This window comes from Myotis davidii, unplaced genomic scaffold, assembly GCF_000327345.1.
Source record: "Myotis davidii unplaced genomic scaffold, ASM32734v1 scaffold327, whole genome shotgun sequence".
Classification (NCBI taxonomy): domain Eukaryota; kingdom Metazoa; phylum Chordata; class Mammalia; order Chiroptera; family Vespertilionidae; genus Myotis; species Myotis davidii.
The window spans coordinates 3,121,053-3,143,448 of NW_006298628.1; the positions used below are offsets into that span (position 1 = coordinate 3,121,053).

Below are 22,396 nucleotides of genomic sequence, written 5' to 3' on the forward strand. Positions count from 1 at the left end.
GGCTGCATTTCTGTCGCATCTGTCACCAGTGCACCTTGACATCTGGATGCACCTTGATCCCGCTGGCGTTTTTTGAGCTTCTGCCACTTCACTTTGTTTGGGGGAAATGAGCTCCCTCTTTCGGACCTGGTCATTTTTTGAATGTTTCTCCCTCCGCGTCGGTTGGGCCAGTGTCAGGGCGGCACTTCAGGAAGGAGCCGGGTGTCATGGGAAGCTGGCTCTGCTCTGTGCCTCCGAAGTGGCGTCGGCGTCCCGTTCCTTGCAGCCTCTCATCAGCGTCCCTGACGTTGTGCCAAAAGCGTTGATTGAAACCAACTCTCTGGATACTGGGGCTCATTTGTGACGCCCCGTGGTTCTCTGACATGTTCACACCGTTAACGGGCTCTTCCTCAACTGTTTTCCCAGTTGAGATGAGATATTTGGGGATCAAGTAGAGCATTTAATGTAATAAGTGGACAATAATCTTTGGAGGTTAATTTGTTTAAAACCTATGTAAGGTTGGGGTCCCATATGCCCTGTAAAGAGCCAGGACAATTATCATCCACCACTGTTTAAAGTTGAGCTAGCACATACATTTTAATTCTCTCTTAAATGAAGATGTATTTCAGTAGATGTAATGCTAAAATGCCTAGTAGTTTTCTTCTAAAGAAGTACAATAAGGTCTTCAGCCTAAAAAAAATTATTTTTTAAATAATATCTTTTAAATTAAAACCTCACCTGACAGGTGAATAAAAATGAGAAATTGGGCAGTTTAACCCACTCTCTTCTGTGAGCATATACTCCTGCTGCCATATCATCGGTTTTCTTGGTTTGGGGGTTCAAAATGTAGCAATTTGATTTCGTTGGAGGAGGGAAGGTGCTAAGAGGTGTGACCTTCACTGCCAGCTGTGGAGGGTACTTTCCTTCCCTGTGGGATGGGACCCCCTGACTCGCTGAAAAAAGCCACAGAGACACAGCACCCAGCTTCTCCCATCAGCAGCGGGGCTTCTTGACTTGAGCCCACTTTCGGCCACCTGGGAAGGACAGCGTTAGACAGGACAGAGGTGGGGATGGGAGCTTCCCCCTTCACACCTGTCACCGCAGAGCTCAGCCATGGTGGGGAATGACACAGAAGATCTAGGGCCAGCTTCCTGCTTGCTTTCTCGGTGACTCCACGGCACAATGGGAGTCAGAATATCTGGTCTGGCATGGAACCGCCCAGAACAGATTTTTATTTTTTTCCATCCTCGTTTCATGACTAGATTAAGTGCTGTTGCCCGAAAGGATAAAGGAATCAAATTTTAGTTTTCATTTTTATCATTGCAAATACATTTACATTCTCCTATTTTACAAATGCAAAGAGCAGGCAAGCCACTTTCAATAATTTATTTTAAAATCAATGCTAATGAGGTTATGTCTCGTCAGTGGCCGAGTTTTACAATAAAGTCTGATTTATTTAGAAAAGATCTTCGGTGTAGCTTCCCATCTAATGGTGGTGGGAAGGAGGTGGAGTAGCAGGCACGGTGACCCTCCAACTTCGGATCCAATTTGTAATTCACAGCGGAGATCTGACCCAATTTACATTGATTAGAATTGGGAGGAAGAGACATCTGCGCACAGAGAGCAGAGGTAGGATAAACGCGCTCTGCAAAAGTGCCTAAGCACAGCACATTATTGAGCTCTGTGACTGAGTTGCCTGAGATCCAAATTATTGTGCATCTCTAACACCGAGGGTGTAGATGTACCAACTCTTCTTCTAGGAGTTGTTTTCAATCCTGTGAAATTAGTCCCGTGTCAAAAAGCAAGAGCATCATAGCAGAGAAAGAAGGAAGTGGGCAAGTAATAAGTCAGTGTGCAAAGAATGATGTTTAACGTGACTTATTTTGTCACCATCTAGAGCGTCTATTTGATTTCACTCTTCCAATATCTCACGTCTTTATTCCTAATGGCGGGGTGTGGGGAGCACTACAGGTGGCACTAGGAAAGTTCTGCTACTTGGTCATACATGGAGATAAGAAGAATTGAGTCAAAGTATCTTGTAGGGCCGAAACCGGTTTGGCTCAGTGGATAGAGCGTCGGCCTGCGGACTGAAAGGTCCCAGGTTTGATTCGGGTCAAGAGCGTGTACCTTGGTTGCAGGCACATCCTGGGTGGGAGATGTGCAGGAGGCAGCTGATCGATGTTTCTCTCTCATCGATGTTTCTAGCTCTCTGTCTCTCTTCCTTCCTCTCTGTAGAAAATCAACGAAATATTTTAAAAAAAAATTCAAAGTATCTTGTAGGGTAAATTATGTGTGTGTGTGTGTGTGTGTGTGTGTATAAATTTTTTACCTTGATAACACATTACTTATTTCTCCAGAGTATCAATCCTTTCCTTTTTTATTTTTGCCGGGAAATTGTATCATTTTGTATGTGAAACCAATGATTTCTTTAATGGTCTAAAATATGTTTATGCTATTTCGTCTTACTTATGAGCTTAGAGTTTATTTCCCCCAGTCTGACATATCAGAATTCATATTGCCCTATAAACCTTATGTTTTTAAAAAGCCATCTCCTCAAAAAAGTTCCATTCTATGTGGAAGCAAGAGTGGTAAGTGCCCTAAGATCCAGGAGGAGAAAGGAAAGGAAATGTAGACAGAAGAAACATAAGTGTTCAGCCCTCAAATTGTTACTTATTATGCCCCATTCAGTGTGTGTGTGTGTGTGTGTGTGTGTGTGTGTGTGTGTAAGGACTCATGCTTTCTTTATAAAGGCCCAATGTCATCAGGTAGTATGAAGTCTGAGATGAAACAGGTTAATGAGGATCAGAAACACAGGCCAATCATGTTGTGACTTTGACCATGGAAACACCTGACTGGACTCAGACAATAGCAGTGACTTAGAACCCATTGTGTACGTGTAGCAATTAATTAAAAGACCATTCCAACTGCCCTCAGGAGCTTACACTCTAGTGAACGAGGCAGGCTGAATAAGACCAGTAAAAAGATAATGACAAGCCCCAAGTGCTAGGAACATAAATTTATGTACATGACCAGCTTTTGTTACGGCTGAACAAAGCCTGATACATTAAGGACTCATTAATCACGGAGGTTTTAAACACGTGCTCAGCTTCACATGCTTGTGTGTGTGCAGACCCCCTCCCCGTCTCCACATACACACACACACACACACACACACACACACACTAAGTCTGGACATTCACATGGGGATGCTACATGTTGAAGAGAATTCCAGAAGGTGAGAAGCAATGGGATTTTAGGAAAAGGACTAGGACGTAGGGATAGGCACCTGAATAATCCAGTGGATTGCCAGGGATCCTGCCAGGCCTGTCCGGTTCCTAGTGCAGTGCCTTGCGTATAGTAAGCACTTTAAAATGTTTGTGAATGAATGAACAGGGAGGGAAGAGGGAGAGGGCCTGTTTGAAGGTAAGAGGTGATTTAAAAAAAAAGAACATGGTAATTATTTCCTTAAGGAAGAGAGCGTGATGAGTTCAGAGGTATAAAAAAACACAAGACTATTGACCATTAACTGCTAATGCTGACCATGTGTGTCCCCTCAGATGAAGAGCTCGACCTAGAAGAGGATGAGAGTGGCACTGGACAAAAAAGAGGTATGAGAGCTCCACACGTGTACAGGCCCTGGGTAGGACACTGGGCTTCTGGCCGGAGAAAGCACCTTCCTTATAGTACAGGACTCACTAATTAAGAAGATACTGGTGTGTCGATCTCAGAAGCCCCAAATAAGATGGACTGGAGAGGGAAATATCTTACCTCTAAAAGCCGCCACCCATTCATTTTAATTAAGGTCCCGGAACAGTTAGGATTTATCCTAGAGAAGGAGGCAGCCAACCCAGATATTTATTTTTCCCTGTCAGTATTTCTGAAATCAGTACGGGGGAACTAGAATTGCCTCATCTCGAAGAGATCGGAGGATTGAGAATGGAGAGAATGGAAATGCCCCCTCCCCGAGAGGCCCGGAGATTGCACGTTCAGAGGGGAATGGGAACGTGTCAGACCTGAGGAGTGAACGTGGCTGAAGGATAGCGTTGCTTGGTGATGCTGACTCCTGATGGCCCGGTTAGATTCCAGGCACATTCGGGAATGAATATGTAACAGGTTTGCTGAATACGAAATCCCATCTGATTCATCTCGGACTGTTAACCGTGCTTCGGGCTCTTAGAGAGCCCATCCTTTCTAAGGTCAGGAGACCCTCTAAAGCCTCCTTAAGTGGACTGAGGACCTATTCTGTCATCATCAGTAAAGGGATGTGTGAGGCAGGGCCACCGCAAGGACATTTCATTCCATCAGCAAAGCCTACATTGTGGCTGATTTTTTTCTTCTTCTTCTTAGAGATTCTCTGAGTCTTAAGCCTAGGAATTATTTTCCTCTTCCCCTCCCTGCTCCCTCTCCAATTCTCTGTTCCCATTTTTTTTTTTTCCTCTTTCTCTTCTCTCTGCCTTTCCGTGTGACTTTTCTTCTCCTCTGTATCCATTCAGCAAAACCCCTTTCCGTGGCTCATTCCCTACAGAAAGCGAATATGTGACAGGTCTTAGTGACGGACCCAACTTCATAAATATCCAACTTCTCCCAACGGGGAGCAGAGACAGCAGAGTCATGGGCCAAAGAGGAGAGAAAGAAAGAACAGAGGAGGATGAGGCGGGAGTGTTAGCGTAGCTTCAAGTCAGTGCCTCGTAACAGCACGTGACTTAGTCCATTCCGAAACCCGTCCCCCTCCTGTTTCCCACTTGCCGTACAGACTTCCAACAGAAAATCTGTTTCCTGACCAGCCCGTGCCCCATGTATGCCTTTTCTCCTCTAGTTTCCATCACCGGAGCAGGAAGGAAACACTTCACGTGGACAGCGCGGGTGGGAGACCTGGAAGCTCCCTGTGGCCAACTTGATAGTAAACTTCATTCAGGAAGCAGCAGGCTTCTGGCAAAAGTCTAAAAATTCCGTTTCAGACTCCTCCTTCATCTCACTTCCTCCTTCTGCCTCTCTTTATAAGGTTCTATCTGGGGGTGGAGAGGGGCAGGGTTGAGGGAGATTTATTTCCTGTTTCAGCAGCTATAATTCAAGTAGGTTTTTTTTATATATTTTTTTTTAAAAAAACCTTTTGTTCTTCATGCTTCCTGCCTCCAAAATAGGTGTTGTTAATGTGTCGTGAGCTCTAAATATGTTTCTATGGTTTATACTTCACCAGTTATAATGATTGGTGACTTGGTGATTAAAAATACAGAGGAGGGCTTTTCGCGCTCTCTGCAGAATCTGAGGCAGGAATTTTTATTATTTGTGTTTACTTATTTATTTATTAAATTTATAGAGCGCCTTTTCTCCAAAGGAGCTGTAGCAACAGCAACACATATGTAACATCCAAATGCCATCGCTTAGCGTTATAACAGTTAAACATGAAGGTCCGGAGGAAGGGTCGGCAGCCCCACCGGAAGCCTGTGAAAGGCACGGGACTCTGTGACAATGTGAATGCCTATGTCATAGACAAGCTACACAAGTTGGGCTCGCTTAGTTTTACACGCTACACGAGTTCGGTTCATTTCGTTTTTTCTCAGGTGACACATGCCTTTTGAGGGGGGAAAATGTCTTTTCTCCTAAAAGATACGGTGGTTAGCAGGGTTACCTTTAAAACCCGTTTTCTCTACCATTCCAGGGATACACTCCCCACCTCCCCCCACTCCCCCGCTCCCAATGCTGCCCTTTCCCCTAATGGAATTGCTAACATTTTTAAAGCCCAACTAGATCGTATCAGAAGAGGAGGGGAAAAGGAATTCAGTGTATCCTGATTGGGTGTTAATGACCCTGGAAGACGTGATTTCTTTTATTTTATTCGGTTACCTAGGAAATCTATCACAGCCTTGTAGTATTGATTGTCCAATCTATAAAGAGCTTGGTTTACAGCATGACTGTTAGTAACAGGGTTATTTTAATGAGGGACTCTTCAACACCTCAGATGTTCACTAAATCCTAACCCATCAGCCTAACAGGCTAACACTAAGTGTCTTCAGTGATGAGTTTATCTCCCTCTCCTATCATGAGAAGGCAGTGTCCAGGTAACCAGAAATAAAGCTCATTCTGGGTTGTTTATATGAAAACTACTGGCCATTTGCTTGGGCTGCCATGAATTCTCGGGCCTGGATAACCTTATTAAGGAATGAATGGAGCCCTAGCCGGTTTGGCTCAGTGGTCGGCCTACAGACCAGAGGGTCCCGGTTCAATTCCAGTCAAGGGCATATACCTTGGATGCAGGCTCCTCCCCAGCCTGGGCCCTGGTCTGGGCTCATGCAGGAGGCAACCAGTTGATGTGTTTCTCCCACATCACTGTTTCTCTCGGTCTTTCCCTCTCTTTTTCACTCTCCCTAAAAATCAACGAAAAAATATTCTCGGGTAAGGATTAACAAAAATCTATATCCAGGCAGTCCTCAGGTTACGTCGGACTCGACGAGCCTTGTTTCGTGGTTACGTCGCCATCTCCCATTTATTTGTTAAAAAAAAAAAAAGTTCCGTCATGTTGACGTATGTACATATGTGCTTTATGCTTTTTATTATTTATTTACCACAGGTAAAGGTCAGGAATTGTTATCGTTCTTTTAAAATTTTTTTAATGTTTCACTTCATTACTGCTGTGTATGTGCTCCATGTGAGTGACGTAGGTGCTTATGTAGGTGGGTTCTGACTTCCGGTGAAAATCGTGTTATGTCGCATCGTAGGAACGGATCTCCGGATCTCCGATGTAACCCAAGGACCTACTGTATATAAAAGCCTAATATGCAAATTGTTCCCATGGGAGTTCGACCAGGAGACCGGGCGTTTGATCTCTTGCTATGACGTGTGCTGACCACCAGGGGGCAGTGCAGAATGAAGGAAGGCCCCTGCCAGCAGCCAGCAGCCGGGGGAAGGAAGGCTCTGGCCAGCAGCTGGAAGGGCCCGATCAGCCCTGACCACTGGCCAGGCCTAGGGATGCTACCCATGCACAAATTTCATGCACCAGGCCTCTAGTAATAATAATAAATAAATAAAAAGCAGAGACGGCGACACAAATCATCCTTAGATACATCAAACCTCTGACCGAGGGAGATCTTGAAACAGTTTATTTTCACTCTGAAATTGTGGGCAAACTCAGCCAAAGAGGAGTCCATGTTTAGTAGTTTCTGCAAGACAGAAAAATGGTCACTGATGAGCGTTCCATCCCCGAGGCATTCTGTTCCCTTTGGTGCCCGCCCGCGGGGTGAACTATTCCACCGAAGAAACAGAGGGAAGCCACAGAGGTATTTGCAGCCCTTACTTTTTGAAACTTATTTCCCAAGACCAAACATGAGTTAATGATCAGCCAGCTACCATTCTGGCCCAATGAAAGGAGCACGGGAGATGAGAATCTAGATCTGTGAGTGTCCTCACTTCAAGATCATAGTTATAACATTAAGGATCATAACTTCAAAAGTCAAGATTAAAGAGTTATAAAACCCAGCAAATGGTATTGGTCAGTTTGCTCTTCCTGTTCTGAGTCATAGTCAATGAGCTTGGCACAATTTTTCATGCGTTTCCTTCTGAATTAGTTAACACGGTATCAGACAGAGACTACTTTAATGGACTGAACATAGTGGCCTTTTCAAGTCCTTTCCAATGGGCCACTGCTTTGGCCTTCTTTGTCCAAGTCTTACCAACCCAGGCTCTAGCAGGGACTGGCTTTATGTGTCTTCTCATTCTTTCTCTTTTCTATAATTTGTTACGTAGTTGTCCCCAATGCCAGGCCTGGTTGGCACAGTCCTTTTGCTCATCAAGAAAACGTAAACACAGATGGACCCGCCTTTAGTCTCTCTCTCTCTTGGTCGCAGCTTGAGTTCCGGAACTGCCCAACGTCCCCCAAACAAAAGCCCGAGGTAACCTATGAACTCTGGAAGGAACATAGTCACGTTCTGCTGTCCCTAAGGAAGGCAGAAAGGGGTCCTGGTCCTTTCGCCTTAGAACTGTCCACATCAGAGAGGCTCGTTTCCGTTACAGGAGAACTTACTATCACTGGTTCTGAAGAACTTGGTGTGGAATGACAAATGCTTTGCGGTAAATACCTAGAAAAGAGAGAAAAACAATATTTTTTTTAACTTGGTCTGTTGCTCTTTTTTCCTTTTTTTTGAATTGAGTATTTGCTCTTTTTTCTATGACATTTTGTTTACTGGAGCTTAGCTTCTCTTACATGAGATAAAGAAAATAAGACGCTGCCGCGCCCCCCCCCTTTTTTTCCTCTAGTAAAATTCCTCAGCTCTGCTAGCAATTTAAAAGCCGTGATCATACCCATTAGCTTCTCCATCATTGTAATTGTTGTTAATTGTTATAACTGTTTTAGTTATTAGTGTTGTCATTATTGCTCTAGGTCCTCTGTCTGTTTTATGCTGAATATATTAGTGCTTTGCTTTTGAATTACCAGGCTTTATTTAGTGCAGAGTTACATTTTTTTTTTGAGAGGTATTGAGAAATACTGGCATTATGCTTTATTCTTTTGTTTCATTCCAAATGGACAGACTGGGGGGAAAAATAATTAGATGGAATAATGTCCTCAAAATGAGAATGTTTTGAATTAATTAAGTGGTCAGAATGCTGCACCGTTTCTGATCTCAGAGTGCTGCCTCCCCGGCTGGATGGTAGGCCTGAGGGCAAGGACCAAATGTGGCCAATGTGGAATTCCCAGCATCTAGCAGAGTCCCCAGCACTTAGTAGGTGCTGTGTACGTGGTTGTTGAATGCTGAGGAATGAATGCAGTGAAGCTGTGTATACTCTTACACGTGAATGCCAACCACACATATGTTATACAGGGAGTTTGCAATAGTGAGTCCAATCTTGTCCAGTTCAGGTGTTCCTCCTCCCTGATTTCCTTAATACCAGAATACTGTCCAAATAGCAAGTCTAACCTTTTCCTCATGTTTAGCCTTTCATTCTGCTTATTTTTCAGAGTTTTTTGGGTTGTTTTTGTTTTTGTCATGGGTCTGACGATTCCAGTTCCTGGACTAGGCTGACCTATCTCCTGGATTCCTGAGCTCTATCTTCTTTTGGCCTTCAGCTTGTAAAGAACTGAAGGCATTTTCTTTCTTTCTTTTTCTTGGAAGGTTTTCCTTTTCCTCCTAACTTCTTCCTTTCTCTGTCTGAGCTATTGTGCTTTTAGAATAGGCCTTTTTTCAGGTGTTCTCCCCAGATGCCTTATATCCTCAATATCATTTTTTTTTTTACATATATACCCAAAAGGCACTCATAGTCTTAGGCGCTACCTCACATCCAGGCATGTGGGGAGCAATACCCTGCAATGACCATCTGTTAGGCCAGAAAAAGCCAAGATAATGTTGTTGGTCTTACCATTTGGATATATCATTGTTTTAAAAATCCACTTTTATAAATTTCCTCTACCATGTTATATTGATGTCAATATACTTTTTATCCCTAAGTTTAGTCAAACTCTCTGGGTGATTAATCAACTCCATTCCGACTGCTTTCACTTTCCAGGGACTGATATTTCTCTACTATTTCCTGCACTGATATCCAAGAAATATATACCTTGTCCTTTCAATAATTAGCATTTTTATCCCAAAGTATTGTTTCTTCCAAAAATATTCCGAACTGTGGCAGAATATTTCCAGCGTAGTTGTCTTGTTTGCTGCCCTCTGTTGTCTACTGCATATACAAACCATTTTCTGTGGAAAGAAAACATAGCTGAGTTTCTATATGGTTAACATTTTTACTTCTGTTTGTAATATCTGAGTCCTCACTAAATAGCTCTGTACCACCTCCGTTTTTGTGTGCGTTAAGCTTCCTACTAAAGTTCATTTCCAGAGACATACATAGGGGTGTTGATCCCCTGTGCCTTTATTATTTGAATTGCTCCTAAGTTAATAACAAGCAGAAAAAAGGCAAATATAGCCAGGGCCTCTGCCTCCCTCCTCCCCCCACTGCCCCAAATCTATTCCCACCCTCAGCAACTAGCACCATTACTCCTCAAGGGAGGCTCAAGGCAAATGAAGAGAAAGATGGAAACTGGTAAAAAAAAAAAAATAGGGTCCCCCCCAAATCACTTAAATTTTCATGAAAACCCAGGACTCCTGACTCCCAATGATAGGAGTGTCACCTTTGGTGGGTGCTTTGCTTAAAGCTCTCATACACAGCATCCTAAGGAACGGGGAGCGTTGCCACATTATCCCTGGCCGAGTGGGCATTCGCTCTCCCGCCATTCAAATCCCCAGATCCTCTCCCACTTTGTACGCTAGTGTTTAACCTTTCCGGGTAGAAGAAGATCAATACAAATTCTTCATTGTTAAGAATCGATGGCTGTCCTGTGGCATCACTGCCATCCAGTTTTGCTGAGAAGCTCAGTAAATCTCTCCAGCTGCTTCTACAGCTTGGTTTGTCGTCTTGAGTTGCTTTCATTTTTAATGCAGATCACTTTGGTTTCCGTTCCCCTGAGGGCTGGCAGATAGATCTTGGCAGGCGTGTTCAGGATCTACAAATGAGCTGCTGGCAAAGGGCCAGCCCACCCAGAATGTAGTTGTAATGGATGAGACACCCCCTTGGTTCCACTTAAAGACTGAGCTATTTGTTTCCGTATTTATTGGTGATTGCCTCCTATAGTACCTGGGTGGGAAGTGTCCAGGATGAAGTTCCTCTGTAACAGAGGAGACCAACATGGGAGACTGCGACGCAGACACGGGCTGGTTGGCTCAGCCTCTCTTGTAAATAGGAAGTCAGAGACTTACCCCATTCCTTCCAGTGCATCATGAAGAGAAGCACTGATGGTGTAGACGCCCTGGATTAAGGGAAGTCTAGCAGGAAATCTCTTGGTGCTGCTTCCATACAGGCCACGTGAAAAATTACCTGCCTGGTTTTCTTTTGTTAATAAAGGAATATATTTATCATATTATTGAACAGCATCCGACGAAGGGTGATCTGTAAATATTTAATGTTAGTTAATGATCTCCCTCTCCCACAGTCCTTTGCTCATGCTGAGTATTTAGGGGTATCTCATCCCGGCCACCCTGAGTCTTGGGCTTCCTAGGGGCAATATAGAACCCTGGCTTCCATTGGCAGCAAAAATGTGGGCTCTGTGGGAAAAGACGGAGTCTTTTTAACTTTGATTTCTCCTCTCTTTGATCAGTGGACTATGCCAGTTATTACCAGGGCTTATGGGATTGCCATGGTGACCAGCCAGACGAACTGTCCTTCCAGCGGGGTGACCTCATCCGCATTCTGAGCAAGGTAAAGACACCAAGTGTGGGGCCTGGATCAAACGTTTATTTTTTCACTCTTGAGGGTGTAGTCACCATCACCAGAATTATTCCGTGTCATACACTTCTCTTGTGCGTATTACGTGGCTGCCTCACACATAAACTCCCATTGGTTTGTAATTCTTAGGGAAAATTTTAATTGAAAATTCAGACCCAGGAACCAATTTTCAAGTTTAAAAATACAACAAGGTAGACATAATACTAAAGCTATGCCAATCAAAATCTGATCTTTTTAGGGTCTTTTGATATTTAAAAGGTCATCACTATGTACATAATTTATGATCATATAATACTCTTAAAACCATTCTGGCTACATCAGATGCCTTGTTTCATTTATAGATAAACAAGACTGTAATATAATTACGTGTGGAGGGAGGAGTCAGAGCTAGCTAGCTCAATTGGTTTGAGCAAGTGCTGATAAGACCAAGATAGTGAATCAAACCCCACAAGGGCCAGCTAACTTTATTCTCTTCCTCAGTCACAAAGCTAACCCCTAGCCCCAGCTAATCATCTCACAAATAGTGTTGCTGATCATAAAAGAATTGGGGGAGAAAAAAAGGACAGATTATTATAGATCCATCACCTATGTGGAAAAGATTCAGAACTGATGGGCTACTGAGGAATCAGTAGCATTCTCTTTGTAATTAAATACTACACATTCTGTATAGGTGGACTAAGGAACTAGGTCCCTAAAAAAAAAAAAAAAACTTATTTAAAAGTTCTTTCTCTTGCCCTGGCTAGTGTGGCTCAGTTGGTTGGAGTGTCATCTTGCACACCAAAAGGTGGTGGGTTTGATTCAGAGCACATACCCAGGTTGTGGGTTTACTCCCCGGTCGATGTTTCTCTCTCTCAAATCAATAATTTTTAAATGTTTATTGTTGTTTACAAAGTTTTCTCTCTCTCTCTCTCTCTCTCTCTCTCACTGAGGTCAATCAAGATCTACAAACACATTTTTGAAATAGGCATAATTTGCTCTTTAATTGATGAGTATGTGGATTCCATAAAGCAATATTGAAAACCCACTGTGTCAGTAACCCATCATTTGCTGTTTATCTAAAGGTTTGTCTCAATTTAAATATACCACAAGCTCCTTAGGAAACACCAGGCTGACCCAAGGTACCTTTCAGTGGTTCCCACGAGGCCCCTCGGACCCAGGACCAAATTCAGACCTCACTCTTTTCAAGAGAGTAGGCGGCCTCAAGAGCCCTGCTGAGTGAGGTCACAATCTTCTAGTGTTTCCTTCCAGAGTCCTAACTCACCACCCCCGAGTGCCATTCCCCTGCAGCTCTACTACACCAAGAATAAATTGGGAGCAAAGAAGGGAGTGGACGTTGCCCTGATAGGTATTTCAGATGCCCGAAAGCGAGGTTTGCGTGTAATAGAATTTGTGTACATTACCACGCTGGCATTATAGGGGTAATCGAGTTATCCACTCAGGTGTGACCGGGCCTCTGTTTGCCCAGAGCCTGCAGGTGAACAAATTAACTGTTTACATTGTCTGAGGGGCCTGCAGCAGGAGGTGGGAGAACAGAGCCAGACTGTCTGCTGGCCCTCTCTCCCGGTCATGATTATTTTGTTGGTTTTGCATGTCTTTTGCCTTTGTTAATGGCTTCTCACTGGGGGTCCGTTTCCTCCATTTAGCAGTGGCGGTGTGGTGACTTGCCCGGCAGTAAGAAGCTGTCTGTAGTTAGTTACCATGGCTGTGGTGTTTTTAAGAGACACCAAAGAACCTGGGAACCTCCCCGACCTGTGATTCTTTTTAACCAATCTTTCTTCCCTTCTTCCATTAAAAAAAAGCTAATCTGCCATAATTTAATTCAGTGAGAATACCTTGCTGCCCTGGCTCTATCAGGCTTCCTTCTCCATCTTTGAAAGGTCATGAGTCCATTTCATCCCTTACCATGGTAGTAGCACCTTTCTTTCCCCAAAAGCCAAACCAGCTGCCCCCCTTCTATCTCCATGTTGCTAATTTCTGCACGGCAGAGGAGGAAATGAGAAACTAGAAGCTCCACTGAAGTTTCCCTCATAACATTCCCGTTAACATTGGCTTGGAGAGCCTTTGGAATTGGATTTACCTTTATTATATAACCTAACTCAATGAGTCCTTGGACAGGAAGGAACCTTAAAAGGCCACCCAATTCGTTCCCTTGCCTCGAAGAAATCCAAATTAACAGATTCAGACAGATAGAAAAGGAGATTCCACTACCATTCCCAACTGTCTGTCTACTCAGGCGCTCGGTAATTCCTTGTCTCTGGGATTTTCTCCCATATGGATCCTAAACTCATTCCACTTTCGCCCCAGCTGGCTTCCTTTGTTGGAGTCAGTGACGGTCTGCAGCCAGGAGGAACAAAACTGACCCAAGTTGAGGTTAGTCCAGAAAAACAGTTCTAGAAATCTCCGTTTTACTTTCTCCCTGGCCAGTAGAACCTGTGTCGGGCAAGAAAGGCCGGCTGTTTAGGAACCTGAATGAGCCTGTTTCCCTGAGAAATGCAAGACAAGAAAGACTCAGCTAACCTAGACCAGTTTCCTGACCTGTAAAAGGAGGGAGTTCTGTTGGATGACCTCTAAGATTCCTTCCACCTGATACTGCAAAACTACTAAAGAAATCCCACACACACAAAAAAAATGTATTTATTCAGATTCAGTGAACAAAAATTTCCAATTATGAGCTCTTTTGTGTTTGGCCATCATAAATGTATCTGGTTCCCCACCCCCCTCTCATATAGGATAAAAGAAATATTTTGAAGGGGATGGTTGGATAACAGAAATGGCCCCGGGATAGGGAAGTGAGTGGGAAGTGAGGGGGGTTGTGGAGGAGGGAGAGAGATAGATACAGCTTTATTCTTAGGGTCATGCTGCCCCCTACTGTTTCTTAATAGTTGCCCACGTATGACCCAACCTTGAATCCTAGAATCCCAGGGCCAGGGGAGGTTGTTAAGACCTAGGGCCTTAGGGCAGAAAGGATCCAAAGAGTTATTTACTCTTTTTTTAAAAATCCAGAGAGGAAGACTGGTTGGGTAAGAAAGATGTACCCCATAGATAACCACATGCCCAGTCACCTGTTCTGTTCTTAGGGAAGCAAGTCAGTAGCAGAGGGGTTACGTATGTGACCTTGAGCAGAGTCACTGAATCTGGTTGCTCCTCAGTCTCCCCATCTGTAAAAATTGGACTAACTTCTATTCATAGGGTGTTGTGATGCTCACATGGGAGAATGTGTGTAAAGAAGTGCCTGGCATCTAGGAAATGGTAACTATCAACCTCCCTTTTCTGCTAACAAACTTTTTGGGTCACTGTTGGATACAAACGAGCAGTTCAATAAACTATTGGTGAATTGAGAGAGGAAAAATGGGTAGCCTGTCCAGCCAAGATCTCTTCATGGAGATGCTCAAGAGCACAAAATGTGCTCACTTAGAAATAAAAAAAATAAAAAAAAGTGCAGAGACCTACGTGGAAATCCACCAGGTCATTTCTGGTCTGAGATTTCATCACTGACAAAAACGGCTCAAGCTTCTCCTCTGAGGAGAGGCCAGAGCCGTGTGTCCAAGCTCTGAAACAGTGCCCAGTGGCCTAGCCAGCCGGACTCCCGCTGACCCACCCCTAACACATCCATGCAGTCTTCAGCCCCATGCCGTCTCATGCCCACTTAATTCACGGACTTCCAATTTGGGCCTTAAAATATCTTAAAGGGAGATTTTAATAACGAAGCAGATCTGTGCACCCAGCGATGCTGACGTTCCTTCCTTCCTTCTGGACCCAGTTAGTTCTGAAGAGTTCTTTCTGACGACCCAGGGACTGAGCTCAGCTTCCACCCGGTGCAGGGGTGCAGCTCAGGCCGCAGCGGGGCGCCTAGCGCTCTTCGGTGCCTCCAGATTGTGGCGCTTGTGCAGGTTCCCTCAGACGTAACCGATGGCTCCTGGGAGCCTGCCTCTCGTAAATTACTTCCCACGATGCCTGCGACCATGGCAGAATGCAAGTTTGAATAGAGCAGGGAAAAAGGTGTTTGAAAGGCCTGTTCACTCAGCTGCATTTTAATTTCCTTTTCAATCTTGTCCCAATTAATTTCACAGAATTAATCTCACAGAAGCCACTCGGCAGCACTGAGGCTGCGGTTTTAGTGTGGCGGTCGCCCTGCCTGAACATGAAATAGGAGCTAATATAAAAATCCATCTGCTGTGTTTGAAATACACGCCGGCTGCTGCTCAGTCCTGTCTGACATTCCAAACATCAACAGCGGGGAAAAGTGATTTGGGGGTTAGTGGCCATCAGTACTTGGCTGGGGTTCAACAACAGGTGTACTCCAAAAATCCACTCAGCCTGGGCAGCAGGCATGACAGGGCAGGTGCGGAATCGCCCTCCGTGCAATAGCGCTGTGTTCTGGCTTCGTTTCTCTTATGTGGGGATCGGAAGGCCCTTCTGGGGCCCAGCTCTGCTGTGGGCATGGATTGTAAGTGGGGAAAGGGGAGGTAAGAAGCCTCAGTCTGGATCAGACAAGTCACAGGTCCCGGCTTTCAGAGGCGTGACTCTGTCTTCCTGGCTCCAAGGTCTCTCACCATAGTACCCTTTTCCTACGTAATAAAAATGCTTGTTCCACTATGCAAGGTAACTTACATTTAAAGATTAAGCCTCCTTTTCCGGAAGTCGTATATAGCGGTGACATGAGCTGTCCAGCAGGTAAGGGTGAATTAAAGAGAGAACGGGAGAGAAACTCCTTCTCAATTGGCTAGAAAGGACAGGAGGTCCCTGAATGATGTCTTGCATTTAAGGTAAACCAAGTCAGCAGGCTGCCTCTCTTGGGCTTACGTTGTGTGCCTCATGAGTTGGCCTCAGGCTCCTCCCACGATCTGTCCAGCTACTCCTCCCCATGGAAATCAGCCTTGCAGCAACAAGTTGGGCACCGCGTACGGTTTACGCTTACTTGGCAGCCTAGCTGGGGTGGGAAGATACTCTTGTGGCCCAAACACACCGACTTCGGTTGTCTTCTCTGCTGGTGCAGTTGATACAGAAACAGGGCCTCTCCTAGGCAAGGCCAAGTTTCACATCGAACACATGAGGCTGTGAGATGGCCGGGGGCTTTATGTGCACGAGGGTGGACCGATTTTGTCACCCTGGGTGACATTTAGCTTCCAGCACTGGGTTGGAGCTACTTCAACTCAGGCCGAATCCTAGCTCCAACCCCAGCTCCTTGCGATCCGAATGCAGCAGGCCTGTCCCCCCGCACACCTGGTCCACGTTAACAGAACTCCCTGTCCGTTATAACGGGCTTTTGAAAGCCCAGTGTTCTCCACCTGCTCCCTCAAAGGACTACTGAAAGCGTGTAGACCTTCCCCCTCCCTTGACCGCCAGCCCCTCCAAAAGAGATTTGTATGTTGTAAAAATTATCTGAATGCAGCAATCCTTCCTCTTTTAAGTGTGCTTAGTTGAATGTGACAAGAACCCTCATAAAAACAGATAAGTTAATTCCTTCGATTGCTTTAAATGAAAGGGTGTGTGGGTGGGTGTGTGTTTTTTGTTTTTAATGTCAGGGCTCTGAGGGAAAGGAGGTGTTTGGTGACATCTAGTGTCCATTTAGGACTTCCTCAGGCTCCATTAGCCTCTGCTCGGCGGCGTGGGGGATGGGTGAGGTTATTGGGGAGGTGATTCGTGGGTAGTAAGTAGGGTGAATATAGGCCTGGGGGCTGGCTGCCCAAACAGTGTGATGAAACTGATCAATGCTTGTCAAAGAGCTATTATTCACCTCTGACCTTACCGAAGGGGGCGGGTAGGGGGGATACCATCGGAAAATATCTGTTCTTATTTATGATGATAAGAAAGAGAAGCAGAAGCTGTCCCCACCACCCCATTTCATGTTAACAAGCAGGTCAACACTGTGCCGTGATGACGAAGATGATGATGATGATGGTGTTTGCTCTCATTAATAACCCCTATGGGAGGCTATAGAGTTCGGAGGATGGGAATGGGATTTGGGGTCAGCTGGAAGGCAACGGTCACACACCGGTCAGATTCAGTCGAGGCCATTCCTTTCCCCCAGACAGGAACCAATCGTCTAGAACAAACCCTGGCAGCCTCATTCCTTCCAGGTAATTTTTATAAATGAGGGGACACCCATTCCGAGAGAGGACAAAAGGGAGAGGGTGTTTGTGTGTGTGTGTGTGTGTGTGTGTATGAGTGTGTGTGTGTGTGTGCAGATGCATGCATGTAAACCTGCTAATAAGAGGCCAAACTGCTTATCAACTGTATCCTCCAAACCTGGCCATTTATTATAAAACCCATTTATTTAAAAAGAGAATAAAATTGGCATTTTGCAGTTTAATCTCCTTACTCCTAAACTGTTGTCCTGGATGGGACCTTTCACTTTCTACACACACACACTCACACACACTCACACACACACACACACTCACATACACACACTGACACACACACACTCACACACACACTCACATACACACTCTCACACACAGTCACACACACACACAGTCACATACACACACACTCACATACACACTCTCACACACAGTCACACACACACACAGTCACATACACACACACTCACATACACACTCTCACACACAGTCACACACACACACAGTCACATACACACACACAGTCACACACTCTCACACACACACTCACACCTTTCAGTGAGGTGGAAAGTCCCAAAGCAAATAATTAACTGAGGCCCGGACAGAAATGTTTACCTAGAACCATATAAGCCGTGGCAGGTTTAGGTTCATGCTCAGAACAGCCCGATGCTTCACAAACTCCAGCGTAAAAAAAAAAAAAAAAAATCCAGCCATTTATTTTGCAGTGAATTTATAACAAGTGCTGTTAAAGTCTTCGTCTTTTGACAGAGGTAATAATAAATTCACTGTTAAAGACGGTAGTTTAATTCCTTATACCTCCAATACTGCACAGAATAAACCGTATTCATCACTGAGTAATTTTTTACCACATAAATCTTTAAAACTAACCGGTGAAGGCTGTTGAGGCTGAAATATTGTGAATTTATTAGATATGCCCATGTAGTATTGGATTCAGAGGTTTCCATTCGAATATATTATGGGGGAAATTTGTGTCTTTAACGGTGACATTCCCTCCATTTCCCGCTGCCAGTGTTATAACAAGCAGCTCCTCCAGAGTCAACCGCACGTGTGTAAGACAGAGATTTAGTAATAAACTCCTCACTAATCTGCCAGGGAGGCTGCGTGACATTTCGGTGAGATGCTCTGTTTAAAAGGAGTCACAAAAGCTTTGTTTCTGTGTAATTATTTTCTCAAAAGGAACTCAGCCCCCACCCACCCCCAAACCTCTGCCTGCCAGCGTTTCTTGGTAGTATATGCAGTCAGCTCTCCAACCAAACTGGCAAAATATTGAAGCAAATTATAACCTCATTGCAAATGAGGTTATAGGATTAGCAATGAGGGGTTTGGGGTAATGGGTGAGAACACAGAAAAGCTGGGATTAGCAGACATTGCCAGACGTGTGGTATTTAAGGCTAATAAAGAGATGATATTGCCTATCAAACTAGAAATAAGACAATGGTTTCAGAAAACTTGTTCTTTAAAATCTTTCATCCTGACATATGACACAGTAATGATACAATTACACGCTCAGATTTGAACAAAAATCTTTGTACTCTACCACATTAATTTTGTGTGGAAATCTGTGCCTGTTGGATGATAATATTCTCTACCTTTCTTATGATTTGCTAGCGACGTGACATTTAAACTAACCAACTGATTATATTAGATTGTAACACCCTCTCCAGCTTCATTAAGGAAACGTTAATATTGCTAGAATGAAAAATATATTTTCTTTTAGATGCAGAAACGTGCGTCATCTTTTCAGCAAAGAGCTTCAGCAGCTTCTCTCTCCCCACTAATATTTTGTATTTGGGAAGGGTTCCAGATACAAAAAAACTTCCAAGGAGCACTAAACTTGAAGATTTTTTTTTAAATAAAGTACAATAGGTTTCTAACGGTTAGAGGAGGAAAAATCTCCTGGCAATGCAAGACTGCAGCCCATCAGAATAATTATGAAAAGACAGACCCAGCTAGAAAGATAAGCATAATACCAGCAATTAATATTCAGCATTCACAGTATCGTCAAGAGGCTGTGTTTTTCTTTGTGATGTGGTGGCTCATCAGCTAAGGGTGTTGGGAGGCAGACTCAGCTCTGTCTTCTTTTTGTGCGTGAGGATTAAGGAGAAAAAAAACAGCAACAATCCTGCCCCATCTGTAAATGAACCAACATCTTGATTTTATAGCTATTTGCTCTGTAAAACTGGGGAATGAAACAAAAATTACTGGATGCCTAAGTAACACTTTAATTCTGAATTCATTTGCGCCGTAGCTATGTAGTTGTCACAAACCATAATGCAGTATTTAATTAAAATAACAGAAGTGCATCTAGACATGTCCTGGGGTAGCTATCACCAAATTATAGTCTATGCCACCCGTATTTTATTTATGAAACGGCAGATTCTAAGGTGCAAATAGGCTAATTCAAAAGCATAAACATTTTCAACCTGCATCTTTACAAAGGCTTTTTTTTTTTTTTTCCTGCTGCGTCTTTAAATTTTTTTCCTCTTTCTATCGGGGCTTTTTCAGTGGGATTGTTTGGATGTCCATAAATAAGTCTCTTTCTAACTCTCCCTTTTCAACTATTGACCTCCTGAGTCTTCTAACTGTGAAATCCCCCGACTGTTGTCATGGAAAGGCTTGTGAGGTATCGCGGGAGCCCCCGCAAGCAGGGGACCTCTTAACGGAACCTGGGCGTGGGTTCCAAGAGGATAAGGAAAGAAAGCAAACGCTTTTCAGGCTGGGCGTGCTCGTCCCCATACGATCTTCCTTACACTCTTTTCCCCACCCATAAACACCAGCTTCCGCGTGCACCCTCGCTCGCTCTACGTGGTGGACGTTCGCATGCAGACCGACTGCTCTTTTTCATAAACGCGTAGCATCCATCTTCCACGCACCCTCCATCTATCTCCCCGTTCACATCGGCTGTCCCATCCAGCTCCTTGTCTGCAGAATTATGTTCAGCAAGGTCCCGCTTTATAGGAAATAAATAATGAAAATGGAATGGACTGCGAAAGATAATCGAAACATTCAAATTGTTATTTTTCACCGTCCTTCCCGCAAACAGAGCATCTATAAACACCTAGCGAAGGTGCTGGCTGGCTCCTAAAACGCAAACACCTTATGGCGCATTCTGGCCCCGTGGGTCTCTACACGGTGTCTTTCCTGTTCTGGCTCTCTTGCTGTTTGATACTCCAAGATCGTGCCATTTTTAAATGGGAAATGATGTGGTGTTATTTTCATTCTTCCTGCTTAATATTTGTCCTGTCTTTAATGATGTTTTTGTCATCGTTGCTCCTCCATAAAAGAATCCTGAGGATTATAAAATAGAAACAAAATTGCAATCGCCGTTTTAAAGAAAATAGCCCCTGCGATTACTGTATAAAGATATTCCAATAACAGTATCATTTGATCACGGCCTGATCCTACAGCAGGTTCTTTTGGAGAAGGGGTTTCTTACACACACTTGTAATTATTTTAGCCCCTTTCACAGGTCACATAGAAAGTTAATTTCAATCGCTGCTAATTTCCGTCCAACAAGAGTACGGTGCTTTAAACCACCCAAAATAATTGGATTCAAAACAAATTTAGGAAATTGAGTGTGTTAGAAAGCAAATAAAAATATCCTTTTGGTAAGAAGGAGGGTGAAAGTAGTAAAAATGGCCTTTTTTTTTTTCTCTCCTCCCTTCTTTCCCCTTCACAACTTTGCCATTAAAGTTGCACCTACAGCTAGAAGTTTGTCCGTGAAAAATGGTCATTTTGTTTCTCTGCTCTAAGAATGTTATTAAAATGCTAATTTAAAAGAAAAAGGAGTTAAATATCTAGCGATGGTGCATTCTAATTGCAACCATAATGAGCTCTCTAAATGTGCGTGCCCCTGACACACACAGAGCATAAACAGCAGTAAACAGATCATTAGTACCCGCGTTCATTTATTCTGGCGACCTTACCATGACCCCACCGAGGGTAGGGTGAAAAGCAGGTGGATCTGGCTGTGACACCCCCTAGAGGGATCCAGGAAATGAAGCTATAAGCGGTTGTCATGGAAACGCCTATGTGTGCAGATGATGTAACACACCGACAGGCTGTGTAGGGCTCCGCAACTGGGACGTTGCCTTTCCCTCGCCGGAACAATCTTGAGGATTAAATTATTCATTTCTTTAATTCACAAAGCGAAAGGAATCCTAATTTTCTTGATGTGCAACTCTCTTCCATTTGTCTAAGGTCTGGAACACGGTGACTTGTCGTCCCCTCATTCTCCGAAACCTACTCCAAGCTTCCTTCCTATAGTCTAAAACCCCAAATCACAGAATCTGGCAAAATCAAGCAGGGGGGGGGGGGGGGGGGGGGACAGAAATCTGACACTCCACATCTGCACTGAAAGAGAGAAAAGCCTAAGATTTTAAGCTAAAATAAATAATGCAGACAGTGTCCCTTTCTGACGCGGGCATGTTGGCCAGAGACTAAATGTGTACCTGTGCTGAACAAGATGGCTTTGTTTAGAGCAGGGCAGGGTCAAACCCATACCCAACGCAGACAGCGTCAAGCAGAGAGGCACCAGCCCCAAATGAACACATCACCCTCGCAAGGTGCGAGAAAGAGAGATAAGAGGGAACGAGCATCTGCTCCCCCCCTCCCGTGTCCAATTGAGGGAATCGAGATTAATAAAAATAATTCTTTGGAGAATGATTCCACTCTATCCTACCCTGTTTTGCACCAAACAACCTCAATAACCTTACGGCAACAGTAGAATAACTTTTCTCCTTTTTTTAAAAGGAAGCAGAAAAGACCGTCTCTGGAAATTATTTTAAAATAAAAAATATCCCGGCCTGTGCCTCCCCCCCCAGCCCCCTCCCCATTGCACTTTAGATGAACCTGTGATATTGTAGCAATGGCCCTTGAAGTGCAGTGGGGAGGTGATTTAGGAGAATATTAAAGGCAATGTGGAGATTCAAGGCGCCTCTCTCAGGGAGAGCTGGAGAAATACGCAGCACAGATGGGCCGAGCAGATTAAACATTTCCGTCACATTGTTTCCAAATTGTGTTGTGGTGCCTGAGGCTGGTACTGC

General features: G+C 44.2%; 1 protein-coding gene across 1 annotated transcript in view; it reads left to right on the plus strand.

Moving 5' to 3' along the window:
* The window catches only part of SKAP1 (src kinase associated phosphoprotein 1), a 261,116-nt gene that overhangs the window by 230,329 nt on the left and 8,391 nt on the right, over positions 1-22,396 (plus strand). Inside the window, exons 11-12 of the mRNA XM_006774412.2 lie at positions 3,537-3,587; positions 11,117-11,217. Coding sequence (XP_006774475.1) covers positions 3,537-3,587; positions 11,117-11,217 — 152 coding nt within the window. The remainder of the gene's footprint in view (positions 1-3,536; positions 3,588-11,116; positions 11,218-22,396) is intronic.